This window comes from Onychomys torridus, chromosome 4 (genome assembly GCF_903995425.1).
Source record: "Onychomys torridus chromosome 4, mOncTor1.1, whole genome shotgun sequence".
Classification (NCBI taxonomy): Eukaryota; Metazoa; Chordata; class Mammalia; order Rodentia; family Cricetidae; genus Onychomys; species Onychomys torridus.
This window is the reverse complement of record NC_050446.1, coordinates 46,332,524-46,348,032: the sequence shown is the minus strand read 5'-3', so window position 1 is coordinate 46,348,032 and position 15,509 is coordinate 46,332,524. Positions and strand designations below refer to the sequence as shown.

General features: G+C 41.9%; 1 protein-coding gene across 1 annotated transcript in view; it reads left to right on the top strand.

Moving 5' to 3' along the window:
- Positions 1 to 15,509, top strand: part of Lrp2 (LDL receptor related protein 2) — a 148,855-nt gene that overhangs the window by 45,974 nt on the left and 87,372 nt on the right. Inside the window, exons 8-15 of the mRNA XM_036183041.1 lie at positions 1,211 to 1,360; positions 2,500 to 2,619; positions 7,374 to 7,502; positions 9,690 to 9,859; positions 10,839 to 11,062; positions 11,779 to 11,985; positions 12,892 to 13,094; positions 14,735 to 14,875. Of these exons, the coding sequence (XP_036038934.1) occupies positions 1,211 to 1,360; positions 2,500 to 2,619; positions 7,374 to 7,502; positions 9,690 to 9,859; positions 10,839 to 11,062; positions 11,779 to 11,985; positions 12,892 to 13,094; positions 14,735 to 14,875 (1,344 nt within the window). The remainder of the gene's footprint in view (positions 1 to 1,210; positions 1,361 to 2,499; positions 2,620 to 7,373; positions 7,503 to 9,689; positions 9,860 to 10,838; positions 11,063 to 11,778; positions 11,986 to 12,891; positions 13,095 to 14,734; positions 14,876 to 15,509) is intronic.

The window sequence follows — 15,509 nt, the reverse complement described above, 5'->3', positions numbered from 1 at the left end:
CATCTCTAAGGAAAAGTAGGCAGGACAGTTTCTTGTCCTTCTTTATGCCTTTTTTTTTCTTTAAGATTTATTTTATGTATATAAAGATTTATCTTATGTATGTGAAGCACCAGATCTCATTATAGATGGATCTGAGCCACCACGTGGTTGCTGGGAATTGAACTCAAGACCTCTAGAAGAGCAACCAGTGCTCTTAACCACTGAGCCATCTCTCCAGACCACTTTTGTTTTCCTTTCTTTTTTTTTTCTTTTTCTTTTATTGGTTTTTCGAGACAGGGTTTCTCTGTATAGCTTTGCGCCTTTCCTGGAACTCGCTTGGTACCCCAGGCTGGCCTCGAACTCACAGAGATCTGCCTGGCTCTGCCTCCCGAGTGCTGGGATTAAAGGCTTTGTTTTCCTTTCAAGACTTCTTGTCTTACTGATGCAAAAGTAATAAGCCAGGGAAGGAGGGAAAATGTAATTTGTTTTAGACTTTAGAGCCTTTGAAAATGCCTTAGGCCTGTGATAACATGTGAGCTTCTATTTTTGAGTCACTGAAAGATGGGCCGTGCTGGGAACATTGGAATGGAATTCAGGATGGGCAGGTGTAGGCAGCTTCCCATAAATTGTCATTTGAGAAGGAAATTGCCCCGGTGTTCAGTGTGCTGCTGTTACCAGCGGTTCCTCCCACAGTTCTCAGTTATCTATGTTTGTCCACACAGCAGGTTTCACTGCTTGCTATTCTGGAAGCATCTACTCATTCTATGTTTCTGTGTTCCAGAGGGTGGCCTTCCCATTTTTTTAGTATATGTGCTACCAAAGTGAGCACACCTTCCCATTTTTTATTTTTGTTTTTGTTTGTTTGAGACAGGGTTTCTCTGTGTAGCTTTGGTGCCTTTCCTGGAACTCACTCTGTAGACCAGGCTGGTCTTGAACTCACAGAGATCCACCTGCTCTGCCTCCCAAGTGCTGGGATTAAAGGTGTGCGACATCACCGCCTGGCACCTTCCCATGTTTGAGCTGTCATTTTCCTTTGGTGATCAATGTTTGTTGGCTGCCTCATTCAAAAGAAGTTATATGATCCTAGAGGATACCAGGACTCTACTGCAACAGAGAGCTTGTCTGGATTTTTGTGTTTCACCCAGCCCATGTCTTCTTTTTACCATGGGTCATCAGAAGTGGCACAATCCCTACCTAGGGTGGTCTATAACTCTCCTTTCTTCCTTTTCAGAAAGTGATCACCGTTATCATACCTGTTACCCAAGAGAGTGGGCATGCCTAGGGTCTGGGCGATGCATCTCAATGGATAAAATTTGTGATGGAGTTCCAGACTGCCCAGATGGAGAAGATGAAAATAACTCCACGATTGGAAGATACTGTAGTGAGTGTGGGAACTGTATACGGGATGTTTTCAGAGCAGATTCTCAAATGCCAACGATATCAGTTAACACCGGCACAACAAAATGGCTGCTCCAGGGACAAACATTTATTGTTTCTCATGGTGGTTCTTGCCTATACAAAGCCAGGCTTGGTTTGACAATGGTGCGAAGAGTAAGGCCTAGCATTCGAGCATGTTTAAATTTCTGCAAGTGTCATGCTTGGCTGAGTCCAGAATGGAATGAAAGTACACGACAACAGGGAAAATTGTTTCAATAACAACTATGATGATTCTAACGCATGGGAGATTTTTATTTCGTGGGATACTAGGGCTTAGTGTGATGCAAATGCCCTACCCACTGAACTCTGTCCTCTGTCCTGTTTCATATATTTGATATTTTTGCTTTATACCAATCTTATTGGATGTCCTAGAAAAAAGGAACTTCTGGTTCCTAGAGTGTGTGTGTTTGGTTCCCTTCCCTTGCTTCTTAGGATAGGTAATATTTTCCAGTGATAAAACCACACCCTTTTTATCTCCTTCCTCCAATTAGCCCATTTATTCTGAGAACATCTCACATCTCAGAGGGGAATACAATTTTGAACTTGATCTTATCATTTGGACACTAACTCAATTGATTTCACAGATGAGTACATGTAATTTTAATTCCAAGGACCCCACCATCCACTGCCCGCCAACAAACAACACTTCTTATATCTAAATGCCCCTTCATTTAATTTGCAAGATTTATTATGAAAGTTCAGAATAAACAAATGGTATGTGATCATCATTCAAAGTTTAGAAAACAGACAATAACAAAGAAAAAAATTAACCTCCTGAAACCCAACTATTTGAAGCCAGCCAAGTTATGACTACCAAAGCTTAGTAACCAATTTTTCATCAATGGGTACCATTAATCACTAGGAACCACTTAGGCCCACACATAACAGTTGTTATAACATTAAAAAAAAGGGGGTTTAAGGAACCCTAAGGAAGCATTTGCTAAATAATATTGCAGGAAGGTGGCTGGTTTTCTCGATCTACTGCAAACTGCTCATTTGGTGTTTCCATCTGGGAGTTATTAGGCCAACTTGGTCTTGTCATAGTCTGTCCACTTAAGAGCTTCTTTCCTTTTCTCTGTTTAGGTATGGGTAACTGCCCTTTTCTAAACTGTGAGTACCAATGCCACCAGACACCATTCGGGGGAGAATGTTTTTGTCCCCCAAGTCACATCATCAACGTCAATGACAGCCGTACCTGCACTGGTAAGTGGCAGCTAGGAGCTGCAAGTAGTTCATCAGAGTGTGCCAGAGGGACTACACACTCTGACACCAGGACAGTTTCAGCCCCAGGCTGTGGTGAAGTGACAAGCTGGAGAGGGGAGTTGACCAGTGACATGCCCCTGTTCACCCGCTGATTTGCTTGCTCCCTTGGGAAATATTTAGAGGCCCTGGCAGTGCTGGTGTCCTTCTTTGTTTTTAAGTTAGCATGAGTACCGTGGGGTTGTGATACAGCGTTGTCAGACAAAATTTCTTCCTGCTGACTCTCCTTCTACCCATCTCCCTGAGTGCTTACTGTACTCTTGCCCACCGTCTTAACATGTTTCCTACTTTGTCACGCTGTCTTGTGCCTACCCCTCCACAATACCTCTTTCTCTCCATCATGGTCTCCATTTTATAACCCTTCAACTCCGTTCCTATTCATGGATATAAACGTAAATGAGGGCGTAGAGCCATGTTGGTTTTGAAACACTGAAAATCAGCATAAGCAAACCTCTTGAGGGAAGGGACCAGGGCCAGGTGGTGGTGGGGCTTGCTGCTGAATTGAGTTAGTTCCTAGACCACATGGTGGAAGGAGAGACTCAGCCTCTGACCTCCGTACACTCATTGTGGCATGTACACATGTGGGTGAACACACACACACACACACACACACACACACACACACACACACACACACTTTGTTTTAGGAAAGTATTTCTTCTGAAAATCCTAAAATTTTATTCCAATTTCTTAAAAAACGCTGAATTTGGATAAATCTAATGAAGTTACAAGCAGTTTTTACTATCAACATTGGGCTAGAATCTAACTATTGAATATAATTGATCTTAGTAACTATCCGTAGTCAGATGGTCACTTGGCTACATTTGCAAATTCAACTTGGAAATGTTTTTTTTTTAATTAAATAATATGAGGACAGTCAGTGTGAAGGCAAAATTGTCTTGCTGGTCACTAACTTGGAGTTCTTGAAACGTTCTTAGTGTTAGTGAGAACTATGAGAGTTGGGTTTACATGCTGTCAAATGCTGAATTTTTGTATTCAGTAAAATAATCCGGGCTGGAGAGATGATGGCTCAGAGGTTAAGAGCACTGGCTGCTCTTCCAGAGGTCCTGAGTTCAATTCCCAGCAACCACATGGTGGCTCACAACCATCTGTAATGAGATCCGGCACCCTCTTCTGTATACATAATAAATAAATAAATCTTAAAAAATATTAAAAAAAATGAGGAAATTGTCTCTGTGGTATCTGAAGTAATGTAGCTGTTTATTATTTATTTATTTATCCTTTTGCTTCTGCCCACTGAGTTCTGAGATTATAGGCATGTGCTCCCATACACAGTCAATTTTAGGTTTTTAAATATCAGCACCGTGTCCCAAGGTATGCCTGTGGCCTAACTGTCCTTCTTTTTTTTTTTTTTTTTTGGTTTTTCGAGACAGGGTTTCTCTGTGTAGCTTTGCACCTTTCCTGGAACTCGCTTTGGAGCCCAGGCTGGCGTCGAACTCACAGATCTGCCTGCTTCCTCCTCCTGAGTGCTGGGATTAAAGGCGTGCGCCACCACCGCCCAGCCTAACTGTCCCTCTTAAGTGACTATATTTAGTCTTAAGTATTAAAATAAACTGAGTCTGACACCTCTTATCTTAGCACTTGGGAAACTGAGGCAGGATGATCATGAGTTAAAGGTCATCCTTGACCTTTATATAGTGAGTTTGAGGCCAGCCTGGGCTACATGAAACCCTGAGGTTCATGCCTGTCGCCCTGAGACTGAGGAAAAAACTAAATTATTAGAAACATCTATCCATGTTTCTAAGAATTTCAAGACATTTTGCAGATAAAATACTCTCTGAAACTGACATGTTTTCTTATGTTTATTCTTGTTGCACTGGGATGCAGTCAAGGATTAAACTGCACACAGGGTCACCCTCATCTGGCAGGTAGACGGCTCCATCAGCCCCGCCCCCTGCCACCCCACCCCCACCCCTGCATCCGTCTGAGTGGCACTCCATTTTCGTGGGGGCGGTGCTCATTTGTGGGGCGAGACTGCCCCTTTGGCAAGTGTCCCTTGGCAGCTCTGCTCCCTTGGCTGCCAGTATGCTGCTAATCCCATTTCCAGGCTTTTCCTTCTCCAGGCATTTCCCTTTTCTCTCAGTAGAAAAGGAATTCCAAGAGAAATACCAGAAGCCACATTCTCAGTATTACATCAGCTATCCTTTTTTCCCTTTCACAACTCCCAAAACAAGTGGCCGAGTTGGGGGTGGGGGAATGGAAGGGTGGGTGGGGAGTAGGGTGTGAGGGGGTGGGATGGGGGGTTGGGTGTCAGCTGTCTTGCTGTGGAAACTTGATAAGCCATGAAGTCTTTTCAGCAAGAGTGATTTGCTTTTACAGTGTGCCCCGTCCTGTGCTGCCCACAACCTGTTCTTGGGCTTTTTTTCTTCTCTCCCTTTTCCACAGAGCACATTTCCTATTTTTCCAACATGTAACTCTGAACTGAGGCTTGTATGCTAGAGCTCCTTAAATGTCAGAGGCTCAGGTCTCTTCTTTTTTTTTTTATTATGTTGAGAAGTGGAAAGCTGACATGGCAGGTTTTTTTTTTTTGAGTTGTTCAGTTTTACACATAGCCTGCTGATTGACGTGATGCAGAAGAACTTCCGTTGTTTTTAGGGTTTACCAAACACAATCAGTCTGAGGCACAATAGAAGCAGCATGGTCGAACAGTGAGGGACCAGTTTCAAATTCCAGTGGACATCCTTCAGTTCCCCCTGCCCCCACTCTTTTTCAGGGACAGTCTTACAGACAACCTCATTTAGAGATGAGCTCTAAAAGTCTACATTTGAGAGCCTTTGTGACTGGAAGGCCCCCTGCCACCTGCAGGGGCCTTTTCTGTGACCTTCCTGTCAAGGATTCAAGAATGCATGATTTACCCTTGTTCTAAGGCTGGCTAAACTCTTTCATATTCGTTTTAAAGATGACTGTTTTTCTCTTTGAACTATAGTTCACAAAATACAGGATGTTAAGAAACCAGATATACACTTGCTTAAGCCGGGGAGTTGAGATTTCAGGGGAATTGTTTTAGTTTGCTCTCTCAAGCATTTCAACTCAGTAAATCCTCTGCCTGGTTTTCGCTCTCTGCACGGCTGACTCATTACAGAGATTTCAGGTGTTGGGTGCCTTCTTCGACATTGAATGTGGTGATCAAGAATAAAATAGAGCAATCTCGACACGGAATCTGGTGTCTTTCCATCATTCATTGGCCTCTGGTAGTCTTGACCTGGCAGTGGAGTTTCTGTGGCATGCAGGAACAATTTACTGGCCTCATTGTTTCTGATTGACAGGACATGCTGTTTGTTGACAGAATGACATTGTGCTGCAGGGTCAGGGCATGGAGGTCATTCTGCATGCAGGGTTTCACACAGTCAGATGGAGGTATCTTTAGGCCTTCTAAGCCAAAAAGGTTTTTGAATTTTGTCAAAGCAGTGTTTGTTGGAAGGAGTGTGGGGTAAAGCCGAAGAAAGGAAGAGAAATGGATACATGTGAGGGGACGGGGCATAGCCTGGGGTTCAGGTCGTGTCCACATCTTTCCTAGTTTCATGAAAGTCCTCCATTCTGCTTTCATTTTCTTATCTGACTCAACTGATGACAGATGTTTAATTAGCCTTCATTTCCACAATAGGGATCTAAATAGTACAATCCTTTTTGTTGTGGTGGTTTCTTTTGAGTCATGGGCTTATCATGTATGCACTCTGGTCTTGACTGGCACTGGTGCATGGCAAAGGATAGACTATCCAGTTATTGGGAATGGTCGTAATCTTACACAACTATCCAAAGCAAGGGTGCTAGGAAGGGCATTTGTGCCTACATGTTCAGTTACAGTTCCCGTCTGTCTGGTTGGTACCCATACTCTTGCTGCCATCTGACTCCACATTCTCAGTTTTGCAATTAGATGGAGGGCCTGTGTGACTGCCTTGAAGACTGATGACCTGAGATTAAGCCTAATGTCCTCTGAAGATAATCTTAGTGTTGCTTATGACGTTGAGGTCAAAGCAAAGACATTTGGGTAAACAGAAATTCCCAAATACTTTATTTGCAGCCACAGACCAATTTTAATGAGGGGTCACCCTACACATTCAACAACAGTGCTGTGTCTTCACTCTTCTTGTCATTAGTAATCATATATAGCTATTGAGGACTTTAAATGTGGCAGACAAGACTGGGAAACTTATGTTCAGGTAACTAGGGGACAAATGGTTACTGTTTGAAAAGCGTAGGCTTTCAAGGGGAAGCATTTTTGCCAAAATGCATGAATCCTCTGAGCCAATATTAATTAATATTAACAGTGAAATATAGTAACATGAGTCTGTGGATACACCATCTGTAAGTAAGCCTTCCCATAGATAATGTTTTTGGTTTTTCTCTTGATAAAAATGTTGCCAGGTGGTGGCGGCGCACACCTTTAATCACAGCACTTGAGGGGCAGAGGCAGGCGGATCTCTGTGAGTTCCAGGAAAGGCACAAAGATACACAGAGAAACCCTATCTCGAAAAACAAAAAACAAAAAACAAAAACCCAAACCAAAAAACAAACAAACAAACAAAAAGAAAATGTCACTTTCCTGTTTTTTGTGTACTTCTCTGGACAAGGATGTAACGATATTCCTGGAGAAAGTATCCAATATTTCTTTCTGGGGACCCCCCAAAAAATACTGATGAACATAATTATGTACGTTTTTTTCCCCCCCATGGCAGATTTTGATGACTGCCAGATATGGGGAATTTGTGACCAGAAGTGTGAGAACCGACAAGGCCGACACCAGTGTCTCTGTGAAGAAGGGTACGTCTTGGAACGTGATCAGTACTGCAAAGCCAATGGTACCTGTGAGTATTTGACTCTCACATCTCTGACCAGTGATCTTCCTTAGCTGTTGACAGAAGAAATAACAGCATTTCTGTCCACAGAGTGGTGGTGGCCTTGTGGCCTGGAAGAAAAGATAAGCCTTAATTGTATATTATTATTATTATTATTATTATTATTATTATTATTTTACCTTTTTAGAGCTTTATTGGGAGAGAGGGGGAGAGAAGGGGAGAGAGAGGGGAGAGAGAGAAAAAGAGAGAGAGAGACAGAGAGAGAGGCAGAGAGAGGAGAAGGACCAGAGAAAGAGACCTGTATATTATTATTAAGGTCCATTTGTGTGACTATTCCTAATATTATTCTTTTTCTCCCCCTACCTCTTTTCAGTGTTAAGCATTGAATTTAAGGCCTCAACCATGCTCTCTATCTTTGAGTTTTAGCTTTTTTTTAGTTTGGTTTTGCTTTTTTTTTGAGACAAGGTGTCTCTGTAGCCCTGGCTGTTCTGGAACTCACATTGTAGACCAGACTGCTCTCTAACTACCTACTTCTGTCTCCAAGTGTTAGGATTAAGGTGTGTTCCCAGCTAAATTTCAGCCATTTAATGGCTTCTTTATTGGCCAAGGCCATTGTACCACCCAATTAATTTTATGTAGAATAAGAGTTATGGCTGCATTGACACCGGGTTTAATCTTTAACTTACCTATTACAAATTATCTGTAGAATTAACTTAGAAAGTTTCAAAACATACTAAATTTGGTTTATATTTTTTCTGAATGTTGAATTTTAATTATTGTGGAAATCAGTCTGTCATCAGGGATTTCTGGGTGTTGATTTTAATTCCTCACCCCTTCCTTCTTGACTTCCACTAAGGCACACCCCCAGCTCTCAGCCCCCTTTTTTGTCCCAGTTATCACTCACACTTGGCTTTTAAATGCCTCTGGTGCCTTCTGAAACTGTACTGCTCATGGATTCTGACAACTGCCTTTGTTCATTTTTGAATAGGTAGTGTGCACATGATCAGTCTGGAGTGAACTTAACAGTTGGGAGGAGGTGGGAGTTCAAGGTCATCCCCAGCTTTTTAGTGAGTCTACGACAGTTTGGACTACCTGGGATTCTGTCTCCAGACAGCAAAATAAAAATATGTTCATGTTAAAAATTTTTAAAATATATTTATATTTAATACATATATAAATATATCCTTCCATCCTTGATTCTTTCTTCCAATACATTTCTTTTCCCACGAATAATTCCTTTGCTTCATTGCAATTTTAGAAAATTTTAAAATGCAAAAACGAAAAGTACAATTATTGATATTTAATCCCATTTTGTTATTTACTAGTAAACTGTGCATACAGTTCTGCATTTTTGGTGATGTCACTATGTTCTGCATTAACTCTTTCTTGATTATTATTATTATTTTTGGTTGAAATTTATGAGCTAGTGTTGCACAGTGTAGCACACGCTGGCTTCTAACTCTGGGCAGTCTCCTGCCTCAGCAGCCTCCTGAGTACAATGATGGGAATAAACCCTCACTTCTTGCATTAACTACTTTTTATTAATGGTATATAATGCCATCTTGAATGACAGAAAGTTCTAGAAACATTATTTATTTTTTATGTTTGTGGGTGTTTTGCCTATGTGTGTCTGTGCAATAACAATTGCACATCTGGTACCCTAAGAATCTAGGAGAGGGAGACAGAAAACCTGGAACTGGAGTTACAGAAGGTTATGAGGTGCCATGTGGGTGTGGAAATCAGACCCAGGTCCTCTGGAACAGCAGTCTGTGCTTTTAACCACTGAGCCACCCCTCCAGCCTTGCATGTACCTTTTTAAACCAGCCAACCTTATGTTAAGCTACTACAAATAGGAGTCAGTGAATGATTTCTTTGTGTAATTTTGCATACTTGGGAGTATGTGGTGTAGACTTGGATCCACCAGAGCCATACATTCCCAAAGTCTTTCAAATGCATTCAGCATTAACCAGAGCATGAAAGTGCATATGACTATAAGGTGTCCAAATCATTAGGGGACTTGTATTCTTAGCTGCACTGGACCAGCAGCAAGGGCACTGCTCTAACTCACTTTGCCAAGCATCTTTGTGACCCAGGTCACTTCCTGCAACACTGGGAGGGTGATTACTGTCTACTTGTCTCAAGGGGAACATCAAAGCTGGTGTCAGTCGGTCCTTCACTGGTTTCACTCTCTTGTAGTCAGTGAGGCCTCCATTATCTTCTCCAATGGTCGGGATTTGCTCATTGGAGATCTTCATGGAAGAAACTTCCGGATTCTAGCAGAGTCTAAAAACCGTGGCGAGGCTATGGGTGTGGATTTTCACTATCAAAAGCACATGGTCTTTTGGACAGACCCCAAACAGGATAAGGTAAATAGAAAATTCAAGGGTGGAGCTGATTGGAGCCTGAAAGACAAAGTGCTGATAACTTTTTATTTTGGGGGTGTAGAGGTGTAAGGGGAGTGTAGGGGGAAAGAAAGGCCCTTGAGATATTTGTGTTAATCAGCACCTTTCCATGCTATACTATTACATGTGACCTGTGAGACAAAGACAGCTATTATTTGGATTAGAGTTGAGCAACTTTTAATTTTATTCATAAAGGAGTCCAAAAGCATAATTAAAAGAAATCATAGACCTTCCAATACTAGATAGATATTCTAGTAGTCATTTTTGAAACCTGATCATTTAAAATATAAACAGTGCTCTCACTTACTTGCACGATAAAAATCGGATTTTTCCCCTAACCTTCAACTTGTACATGGAACTGTACAGTTAAGTGTTGGGCAAAAAATATTGGCAGCTTTTTATATTTTGTTACATCATTTTATGTAGTAAGATTGATTTTTATTAGAATATTGAATGTAATACAGATTCAGATTCTTAAAACTTATATTTTAGAAACTCCTAAAGAGTCATGGAATTTTATTTGTTTATTCTTGTTATATTTCTTTTTAATATGAAACCAAGTATGCCTTTATAAGGTTCTAATTAAGAGATAACACACAACATTGAAAAATTTGACTATTAGCAATTCTAATTTGAATAAAAATAAAAAATCAAAACAGACTACTATCCCCCCTCCCCTCCCCCAAATCTACACCAAGGATGAAAAAAATGCAGGCTTTAAAAAACAAAACAAAATAAAAACCTCTATAGAATCCAAACATGTGTTGACCTTATGTATTTTGAACAAAATCCATTTTCTCCTGGTAACTGTAAAATATAACAGCCAGCTCTTTGTAAGGTTGAGGTAACTGATTTGTACAAAATACATATACTAAGTAAAATGTAGGAAAACAGGGTCCGTGCTCAAGCTTAGGAAGTATATTGATTATGGCTTTTCTTTCAGGTTTTTTCCATGGACATAAATGGCTTAAATACCCAAGAAATTCTTAATGTTTCTGTTGAGGCACCAGAGAATCTGGCTGTGGACTGGATTAATAATAAACTTTATCTGGTAGAGACAAAAGTCAACCGCATTGATGTGGTCAACTTGGATGGAAGTCAGCGTCTCACTCTCATAACTGAAAACTTGGGGCATCCTAGAGGAATTGCCCTAGACCCAACTGTGGGGTAAGTGATTTCAGATTCCTCATCCTAAACATCTAAGCTGAGTTCTTTTAGGTTTTGTATCCAGAACCCATGTTTAGGAGGTTCCTAGGCACAGAAGCTTTAGCAGAGTTATAAGTCCACATGAGGTTTTGTAATCCAAGCACACCTTCTAGTGTGCTGGAAACACCTGCTATGTAGTGTGAACTGTCTTCTTCCTGTTTAACCACATTTGTCTAGCTGTGGGCTCTGGTTCAATTTAATTATTACACTACAGCATTAGTATGCTCCTCCCATATTAAGGGGATGCCTCAATGTGAACCAGCTGACAGGGATTTTAAATGGGGAAGGCCGTTTTGGTTCACCCTTGATCAACTCCTCTATAGGTCTCATGCTGATCAGCAGTGTGAACCAACACAGCATACCAACTCGTGCCTACTTCCCTTCAGGTTTAAATGCAAAATGTTCTAGACCTCCATAGGCAAGGTTTTTTTTTTTTTTTTTAATTTTATGTACGTTGGTGTATTTTCTGCATGTATGTCTGTGTGCGGGTGTCAGATCTTGGAGTTATATATAGACAGTTAGTTGTCAGCTGCCATGTGGGTGCTGAGACTTGAACCTGGGTCCTCAGGAAGAGCAGTCAGTGTCATCTCTCCAGCTCCCCCAATAGGCGAGTTTTAGCCAGCTACAATAAACTTACAAGACGGACTCTTTCATCATCTTCTACTCTTCCTTTGTAGCTACTTATTTTTCTCAGATTGGGCAAGCCTTTCGGGGCAACCCAAGGTGGAAAGAGCCTTCATGGATGGCAGCAACCGGAAAGATCTGGTAAAAACAAAACTGGGGTGGCCTGCTGGGATCACTCTGGATCTGGTGTCCAAGCGAGTTTACTGGGTGGACTCTCGGTATGATTACATCGAAACTGTTACCTACGATGGAGTTCAAAGGTGAGGGTTTTTTGGCTTTATAAAATCTATCTAAAGGAGCAGAATTAAAATACCAGTTTGTGAGTTTGATTGATGTGTGTGTGTGTGTGTGTGTGTGTGTGTGTGTGTGTGTTTGTGCCTGCAGTGACCTGCTCTTTAAAAACAATTACATTGTTATCATCATAATTTCATTGTGTATTTTTTTCAAGAGCCTCATTGTATTGTTTTCAGGGCCTGGTAACATTTTTCTTTCAGACAGATAAGTTTTTCCTTCAGAACCACCCTCACGGACCTCACTTCTCTCCTATGTTTAATTGAATGATTTATGCCAATTGCATGCCTGCTGCAGTTAAGATCTGTGGACAGTTCCCCCAGCAGCTGAGAGAGGTTGCCAGGCCTCCGCCTCTGCGTTGCACAGTTTTGTCTCCTAGTTTCTGAGGAGTGGTCCGTGGTGCAGTGGGGAATTACTGTTGCGAGAGTGTGCACAAGATTCCTGATCCTGACTGCATCCATCCATGTATGGGTCTTAAAACACCGTTGCACATATTAGCTTTTCCATGTGAGGCAACCTTAAAAGTGTGAAGTGCAAGTGAGAAAGCAGAAGAACAAGCTTGAGGATTGGTTTCTGTCTTCTGCTTCCTCCTCATCCTCCTCTTTCTTCTTCCTCCTCCTCCTCTTCTTCCTCCTTTCCTTTGCTTTGGTGGTACTGGGACCTTGACCTGGTGGGAAGCCTCTACTCAGAGCTACAACCCCAGCCTGATATTTGTCTCAGTTGTTTTTGCTATGTGATGAGGAGGGATTTCAAAAGCATATGTCTTTCAACATGTTCTATATTATAACAAGAAGCAATTTAGGTTTTTAGGCAGTCAACTGAACAAATTACCCCTTGACAATGGTATGAAACAGGCATGTGTCCTTTGTAAACAGAAAGACGATAGCTCATGGAGGCTCCCTGGTCCCTCATCCCTTTGGAATAAGCTTGTTTGAGGAACATGTGTTCTTTACTGATTGGACAAAGCTGGCTGTGATGAAAGCAAACAAGTTCACGGAGACCAACCCCCAAGTGTACCACCAGTCTAACCTGAGGCCTTACGGAGTGGCAGTTTACCATGCCCTCAGGCAGCCCCATGGTAAGTCTCTGGACCATGGTCACCTTACTTGGTACAGGAAAGGGTTTCTTGTAGTCATGGAAACTAATGATGAGGCTTCTCATGAGATCCGGGTGCTGTTCATGTATGAAGATTGTCTAGAGTGCACATTTGAAGAAATCGATTAGTTCAGAGTTACAGTCACAGATGTAGAGGCTCCTGTAGTGTATTTCAGAGCCTGCCCAGATGCTAAGTGCTAGTGCAAATGAACTATGCCAACCACCTCTTTATCCTTTACTGAGAGAAACCTCTTGCCACTAAGAGGTCACGTGACTTAGTGTCAGCTTCATTTTCTTTCTTTCTTTTCTTTTTTTTTTTTTTTTTTTGAGACAGGGTTTCTCTAGCTTTGGAGCCCGTCCTGGACAAGCTCTGTAGACCAGGCTGGCCTTGAACTCACAGAAATCCACCTGCCTCTGCCTCCCTAGTGCTGGGATTACAGGTGTGCGCCACTGCCGCCACCGCCACCACCGCCACCACCACCTGGCCAGCTTCATTTTCTACTTTGCATTTTTTCTTTGGTTTGCATTAAGGCTGTCATGGACCAGATATGTTTGTCTGGTCAATAATTAAATATTCTGATTCAAAGCCTGGTGTGATTGCAAATGTCTTTAATCCTAGCAGAGGCAGGTAGCCATCTGAATTTGAATTATACTATAGAGCCATAGTAACAGAAACAGAATGGCACTGGTTTTGAAAATTTGTGAAGAAAAACTAAAAAGTAAGTTGGTCTTTAAAAAAGACAGAAAAACACTTACTAGAACAAATTACACACTAGATAAATGCATACTTGGTCTGAAAATGTTCTAGAAATCTCTGAGTGCAAAGCTTCTATAATCTGTTCAGCCATTCATATTGTTTTCATTATTTGGCTCTGAAAGATGTCTGGCTGTTATTTCCTCAAATCAACACAGTTGAAAGGAAAGGAGTTTGATAAGAATAAGTCAAAGGTTCAGAGGACAATTAAAAAGTTGATGAGGGTCTTGTCAGTGAAGAGAAATAAGCTAATACCCACATGATTGCTCACAAACAGGCTGCAATTCTAGTTCTAGGGGCCCTGATGCCCTCTTCTGGCATCCTTGGGCACTGCACACACATGGTGTACAGACACAAATGCAGGCAAACACTCATACATGAAATGTAAAATTTATAAAGCCTACAAAGTAGCTTAGTGTTGGGACCAGATCTGTTTTAGTCAAGTGCTCAATCATGGGCAACTTAACTTATCAGAACCTGTTAGGATAATATTTCTGTCTTAGGGTTACTGGTGGCACACTAGTTTACTTGTAAAATATGTACTCACTAAGTAACAGAGGAAGTTATATAGTAAGAATAAATTATTTGGATAGCGTTTACATTGGAGCTGTGGCACTTCATATACTGGAGGCTAGCACACTAACGTAATTACCTGAGAAAAAGAATCCATAGTTGATACACTGCAGGAGCCCTGTTTTTACCACTGCTAGTCTAAGAGTGGAGGGTTAGGGAGACCAGCCTGGAGGCACAGTAGCAAGTAGGAATAATGGCTCCAAAGCTGTAGCCAATGGAGGTTCCCCAAATGGTTGTGTAGGTCTTTGAGTTACTTTCTTTTTCTCAAAGTGTCTCAATCTGTGTGCTTCCCCCAGCCAGCAATCCATGTGGAAGTAACAATGGGGGCTGTGAGCAGGTCTGTGTTCTCAGTCACAGAACAGATAACGACGGCCTGGGCTACCGCTGCAAGTGTGAATTTGGCTTTGAACTGGACACTGATGAGCGCCACTGTGTTGGTAAGAAATCTGCCTTTACTGTCTTTCTATCTGGCAGCACATGGTTTGTGTGTGTACACCCTTCTGCCCAGCTAGCTCCTCCTGCAGACTCCTCTCTAAGAGGGGCACAGTGTTGTTCTCTGTGTATAGAACCATTCAAATCGAAGATTTGGTTTCTTCTTCAGGGATTTCTCCCTGAAACCCGCTGTCCCCCTTTATTACTACGAATTATTAGCTAAGGCCTTTAGATCCCATATAGCTGGGTTTGACTTATTTTCTAGTTCTACTTCTTTTCCTTTTTAGGCAATTTTCCTGTGTAGTTCAGGCTGGCCTGGCACTCATGGGCTTCCTGCCTTAGTTTCCCATGTGCTAGGATCTCTGGTTTGTAACACCATTTTGGGTTCTCTGTATTTATCCGCCCCCCCCCCCTCAGTGCTGGGGCTTGGAACCCCACAGTCTTGTGCCCCACCTATCACCTTGCCATTGCCACTTAGCCTTAATTTTGATTGGGTGGGAAGCTGCCCATTCCTGGGAATGACTTCTTGCTCATCTGGCCTTATTGCTTTATTCCAAAATGGCTCCTGTGTTTTTCATTCCCCTCTTTCTCCTGGCTCTCTTGGAGGGGCCTGCTCTTCTTGGGTTGTCTGCACATCAG